At 51.2% G+C, this 6061-nt stretch overlaps 2 protein-coding genes across 2 annotated transcripts in view; both read left to right on the plus strand.

Moving 5' to 3' along the window:
• The first annotated feature begins 893 nt into the window (after window positions 1-893).
• On the plus strand, window positions 894-4282 carry TMIGD1 (transmembrane and immunoglobulin domain containing 1). The gene is made up of 5 exons (XM_009880216.1): window positions 894-972; window positions 1934-2212; window positions 2695-2973; window positions 3873-3976; window positions 4250-4282. Exons 1-5 carry the CDS (start codon window positions 894-896, stop codon window positions 4280-4282), a joined length of 774 nt encoding a protein of 257 aa, XP_009878518.1.
• A 1466-nt stretch (window positions 4283-5748) lies between these two features.
• The window catches only part of BLMH (bleomycin hydrolase), a 19597-nt gene continuing 19284 nt past the window's right edge, over window positions 5749-6061 (plus strand). The window contains exon 1 of the mRNA XM_009880223.1: window positions 5749-5905. Coding sequence (XP_009878525.1) covers window positions 5749-5905 — 157 coding nt within the window. The remainder of the gene's footprint in view (window positions 5906-6061) is intronic.

A 6061-nucleotide genomic window follows, 5' to 3' on the forward strand; every position in this document is an offset into this window, starting at 1 on the left:
ACCGTTTTCCCCCCCAACCGAGGGCTCCGGTTGTGCCCCCGCGGACAGGCAGCCCGTGCACACGGCTGTCCCAGCAGCGGGGGGACCCTCGCTCTGCGTCGGGGGGTGCCCAGGGCTGAGCTGACCTCAGGGGTAACCCTGGGGATACACACCGGTGAGCAGTGTCTCTGCTCTCTCCTCTGCCAACGTGCAGTTCAAAGTCTGAATTGGTGCATTTTCTCGTTTTTCAGTCAAAGGAGGACACGGCGACAGGGCTTTGGGCAGGAAGGGGCAAATCGGAGTCTATTCCTGCTCTAGGATGATCTAGGATAAACTTCCTACGGCTGGAAACAGTGTCGTGAACACCCAGAAATCTGAGGGAAAAGGTATTATTTTTGGCTGAAGATCTTTATAGCCAATGCAGGAACTCTCTCATTAGTTACTCATTGCCTCGGCAAGTCTCATAAAACAGCCAGCAGAGCCCAGCAAATACTTTTATTCAGTATTCTGGGAGCTCAGAAATCCAGGAATTGAACGAGGCCTTGAACCCATTTTATGGACTCACTTCTTACCGAGCTGCCATAAAATATTAAAATTCAGACCTTATAAATTAGGCCCAAGGTAAGTCCGGTGCTACACGACCCAGAGACGGGTTCCCCTGATAGATGGGTGACTGGAGACAACAAACACATGCAACAGAGATTGGAGACATAAACCCCCTTGATTTTGCTCCGAACTAGAAAAGGTCCTGCAACAAATCGACTTAGTTTATTCCCTGATGACGCTGTCCCGCTCCGTAAGGGCTCTCCCCAGGGTGGCTGATGGCAGCAAGCAATTAACCCCCCGTGAGCCCCACGCAGAGGCAGCAACGCTGTGACCCTCTCTCCAACAGACGCCCGCTGGGCTCCTCCGAGATGGCACCGAGAAGCAGCCTCGCCGTCCCCTCTGAAGTGCCTGTCCTCGTCATTTGCTTTTTGGCATGCGTAGCCACAGGTAAGCGACACAAAAAAATCCGTCGTGGCTTCATCCATCACGCCGACATGCAAAACTGTCCGGGGTTGAGCAGCGCCCGGGGTGATGTGGCACACCAGCGTTCCAGCTTCCAGATGTTCTGGAGGTCATCCCCAGGGGACTGTCTGAAAACTGGCCTCTGATTTTGGGAGTAGGAGAGAAGGGAATGGGGAAGCTTCAGCGTTTTCCAGCGTTATTGCAGCAGCTGCACAAGGATGATGAAGCCACCGTTTTCAAACCTGCTCCAAGAAGTGCGAAGTGTGATAGCTTTGGCCGCCTGGCAATACCAGGGAAGAGACTTTTTTATATTCAAAGGACTATAGTGCCTTTATATGCTGAGCTATATTTTTAGTTCATTAATCTATGACACAGGCTATGGCAGCGAGTTTCAGCCCGTTATGAAAATGTATTTCCCATACTGGTTCTTCATTTAATGTGTCCTCATGTTTGTACGTTAGACAAACTGCAACTCTTCAACAGACTGGCCGGGGTACAGCTGAGCGGCTGATTAACTACTTTATATTCTTAAGCGCATTCAGCTCCAACCAAAAAACCAAATATCAAAGCATAAGCACAAAACGGGAGGACACAGGTATGCTGTGACGGTGATCTGCAGCAAGAGGGTGAGCAAGACTGGTGGGATGGGGATGATCTGCTGTGTGTGTTACATGGTCACTGCTGGTTTTCAGACATTTTGTTATGACAGGTCAGGCTTTGGCGTTCTTGCAGTCAGTTGCAAAAGCCTGACTTTGATTTTAAATGACTGTGAAGGGAGCTTCTTGTCTCAAAAACTGAAGTCCCACCTAAAAACAGCTGCTCAACTGAAGCCTGAAACTCTCAGTCCCTCCGCCAAGGTCGAGGGCCTGGAGAAAGTAGCAGGGCAATGTTTGTGGGAAGGGTACAGCTTAGGATGCTTAGTGCCCTTCTTCTCCTTCGTTTGCAGGTTTGGAACTGTCCATAAACAACCACGCTGCTGACTTCTCCCTGACTACAAACGTTGGGCCTCCCGTCTCCCTCTCCTGCCTGGTACAGAACAGCAGCCAGGCTGAGGAGCTGCTCTGGTACCGAGGAGACGGGCAAGTGGACCTGAAAGATGGGAATAAAGTGAACATCAGTAACATCTGCGTATCCCCAGTTGCTGAGTCCGACAATGGAGTCACCTTCACGTGCAAGCTGGCCCGGGACAAGTCTGTCCAGGTGTCTGTGACCCTGGATGTCAAGTGTGAGTTGCAGGGGTGGACATCTGTGCAGAACGGCTGGGGTGGGACCAAATCATGGGCTGAGCACCTCGGTGTCTGGGCGCTAGCTGAAGGCGGGGTGTTTTGCAGCCTTGTACGCTGTCTTCACCAAGAAAAAATGCATTTATGAGGAGATAACTCACACGATAAGACACTCCCTCTCCACAGTGGTGCTTATGGCCTGATCTAATGCCTCTTTTATAGGGAGTGGGTGGGCCCTTAAGTAAGATGTTGTGGATATGTCCCTGCCTCCACCTAGGATACAAGTCAGGGCAGAGGAGTCACGGGAGTGACGGTCTCTGCCGCTGGTTGCCCTGCCGATTCCCAGGGATCATGGAGGGCTGCACAACCGTGACGTGTTACACCACTGAACGAAGGGCACGAGGGATGTGTAAAGGGAACTTATTTTGTGTTAAATGGTGAGTGGTGTTATTAATGACCTGTTGAACTGCATTACTATGAACAGTTCCTCCTGAGCTGACTGGAGAAGAATCCCTCCAAATTGAAGAGGAGAAAGATGTCACTCTGTCCTGCAATGCCAAATCCAACCCTCAAGCCCAAACAGCTTGGTATAAGGACAACACCACCTTGATCCTAGAGCAAAACCGCTACCAGCTGTACCAGACGAGCGAGGTCTTTCAGCTCTCTATCACAAAAGTACGGAAGTCTGACAACGGGACCTACACCTGCATGGTGAAATCTCCTTTGGGAGAGGGGAGAAAGGACTTCCACCTCACAGTTGAAGGTAACACGGCTGCTGCCAAACAATAAGCTTTACAAATAACTCTCCATTCTCTTTTATAATGATAGCAATCCATTTATATTAAGACGTGTAAGGTGAACGTGATAAAGTCCCCACAGTAATTTCTGAGGGCACAGCAACAGCAAGGAGCTCCCCTGGCACCCCTGCCTGGGACCACAGCACCAGGAAGGGCTTTTCCTGCTCTACCTGTTATTCAAAGGCATTTGGCAAGTGTGACCTGGGGCGGGCTCATCCCACTGCCTCACTTCCCACGCTCACAGGGCACATGCAAGTGTGGTTTAAAGCACCTTAGGTCTTACTTGAAGCTTCTTACTCCAGCCGTAGTATTCTGTCATGCCGAAAGAGCTGCTTAAGGCAAGAGTAGCTGTCCTTCAGAAGTGACAACAACAGGGAGTAAGTACAAGTCACAGAAGTGACTACAAGTGGAGAACAAAGAGGCAGGAGCCTTGCAGGGGCTGGATGCTCAGGTCTCGGACAGGTGACACGAAGTGAGGTGACCCACCAGACCCACCAGGCACCCATTTCCCACCCACTGTCCAGGCCCCTCGCATTTCTGCGCTCTCAGGGATGAAAGCATCGTTAGCTGTGTCAGTGATACGGTTGGACACCCTTATTTCCACGTGTAACAGTGCCTCGGGGATCTTCTTCAGGGACCAACATTTCAATTCTTCCTTCAGTTCACTAAACTACAGGCTTGGCTCCCGTCTTTCCAGGGGTCTAATCCACGCAGTCGGTCTGCAGACAGCAGAAAGAGCAACAGTTCAAATCAGCAGTGACAGCCACGGGAAAAGAAATATGTCTTTCCGCAGCTCTGTGAAATGTTCTGTTTTATATGCCTGTACCAATCTGTCACACATTCAACCTCCTCTCCCTCTTGACAGATAAAAAACCTGTTTTTCCCAAGGAGGCTGTTATTGCTGCTGTTGTGGTGGTTACAGTCACAGTACTTTTTGGAATTGTGGCTCGAAAAGATAAAATTTTTAAGGTATGGAAAGCTCTAGTTTCTTAGAAAAAAAAAATAACACTGTTTTGCTGCAATACCCTGGGCTTTTTTTAACCTTTTCTATGCTATTTTGTAGTGTTGCTTTCGCCTGCCAGAGAACTGCTACATACTACCTCCTGCTTTAGGATTAACAGTAGATAAATCAAGTATTAGATATCTTATGGTGGAAGGCATTGCACGCTTACAAGATATTCATAAAAATATCCCTATGGCCAGGAAACACAAAAGATAACAAGACTCTTTCTTTATTTTCAGTGCTTCAAAAGATCAAGTGAAACAGCGCTGTAAGTATTTGACTCCTGATTCATGCAGCTTCCAAACGAACCCCCTTATTTAAGCCTTAGCAGAACCTGGGAAACAAAAGAGCACTCCATACACCCCAGTCACGCTGAGTTACCGAGCTCTTGTTCTGGCTGGCTAACACGACCACACACCTTCTCTCCCAGCGGGGAGACCCCACTGGGCAGAGATGCATAGGAACACGCCAGGACAGACGCAGATCCCACCCCGGGCACGGCACAGCTCCTGCCCTTGCCCTGGCCATCCCAGGGGCTTCGCCTGTGTGGGGGCAGTGGGGAACAAACATACCGGCGTATTCCCAGACCGCTGAAAGCTTTCTGGAGCTGAATGCAGCCCGGGTGAATTCAACTCACTTGTTTTTTTCCGTAATTGGTCATTTTTCATTTCTTCTTTTCATTTTGCTGCAGGTAAAGGCCACAAGGTTCCTGTGCATATGTAGAAAACATCATTTCTAGTGGTGGAACACAAGCCCTGGTGTGAGATGATGAGATAAAACACTGAAACACGTGTTTTGGGTCAAGTGTATATTGTCTTTTCAAAATATAAGTGGTTCTTTGCATCTGTTCATTCTAACCTACTGCTTAAAGCACCTCCACTGGGGGTGGGCTACCTGAGCTGTTGCCAGATCTTGCCCTCCACGTTTATTCCTGAAAGGTGCAGTCCAGCATGCGGGTCGTCGATTGGTCCATAGAGGAAACCATATTGGGTTGCCACAGATGGTCATGTTGATGTACAAATAAATCAAGGTGTTGAGCTGGCAGCCGCTTTCTTGGCTCTGTCCTACAGCGCCTTTCCACAGGGTGCTAGTGGTGGTGACCACCCAACTGGCTGCTGTTCTTGGTAATCCTATGGGCATCTCGGCTTCTGTTGGCCAGGGCAAAATCTGCCTGCCACTTCGGACTGCTGCAGCACCTCCTGTCTCCCCTGGCTGAGAGCAGACTTCAGGGCTCGGGGCAGCCCCAAGCGCTTGATAATACACAGTGGAAATTTCAATGTGAATGACAGGACAATGGGAAACAGTTTTAAGGTGAAAGTGAGGAAATTTAGGTAAGATATTAGGAAGAAATTCTTTCCTGTGAGGGCAGTGATCCCCTGGGGCAGGTTGCCCCGAGAAGCTGTGGCTGCCCCATCCCTGGAGGTGTTCAAGGCCAGGTTGGACGGGGCTTGGAGCAACCTGGGCTGGTGGGAGGTGTCCCTGCCCAGGGCAGGGGGTGGAACGAGATGGTCTTTATGGTCCCTTCCAACTCACACCATTCAAAGAATGCTCCAGCACTGTGACATTAAGAAAACCTCTCCATCCCTCCCCCCAACAAACGCACCACCCAGGCGTTTTTCTCAAGGTCCTGGCAAGCTTTTAAGGCCTCACGGTGTCTTGGAACGGTACATTACTAATACCGTCAATAAACGCCCTGGGCCGTAAATCAATTCCAGTCTGCCGTGAGCGGAGACTCCCCATGGCGGCGCACGGCTGTTGCTCAACAGAATGGCCCTGCAGCGCATCCTTGACCGACGCTCCCCGGGACCCCGCCGGCAATGTGGGTGCCAGCTCACGGCCCCAGGCGCTCGGCCTCGACACGGCGCTTGCCGCGGTGGCCGGTTTCCCGCCCTCCCGTGAGGCGCAGAGCTGGGGGTGACACCACGGGATGGGGATGCTCCAGTGGTGCCCAGGGCCGCGCCGGCCCTGAGGGAACATGGCTGTCCGAGGCGGCGGGGCCTGGGCCTTCCGCAGCCCTACGGTTCCTCGGGGCGGGGAGGCCGCCGGGCGCT

Source organism: Charadrius vociferus, unplaced genomic scaffold (genome assembly GCF_000708025.1).
Source record: "Charadrius vociferus isolate BGI_N301 unplaced genomic scaffold, ASM70802v2 scaffold782, whole genome shotgun sequence".
NCBI classification, from domain to species: domain Eukaryota; kingdom Metazoa; phylum Chordata; class Aves; order Charadriiformes; family Charadriidae; genus Charadrius; species Charadrius vociferus.

Bases quoted from the DNA above. Each gene is read 5' to 3' on its own strand.
- TMIGD1 (XM_009880216.1), top strand. From the start codon at position 894: ATGGCACCGAGAAGCAGCCTCGCCGTCCCCTCTGAAGTGCCTGTCCTC. The intron at 2,213-2,694 runs GTGAGTTGCAGG...TACTATGAACAG, and splicing joins TGTGACCCTGGATGTCAAGT to TTCCTCCTGAGCTGACTGGA. The intron at 3,977-4,249 runs GTATGGAAAGCT...CTTTATTTTCAG, and splicing joins GAAAAGATAAAATTTTTAAG to TGCTTCAAAAGATCAAGTGA.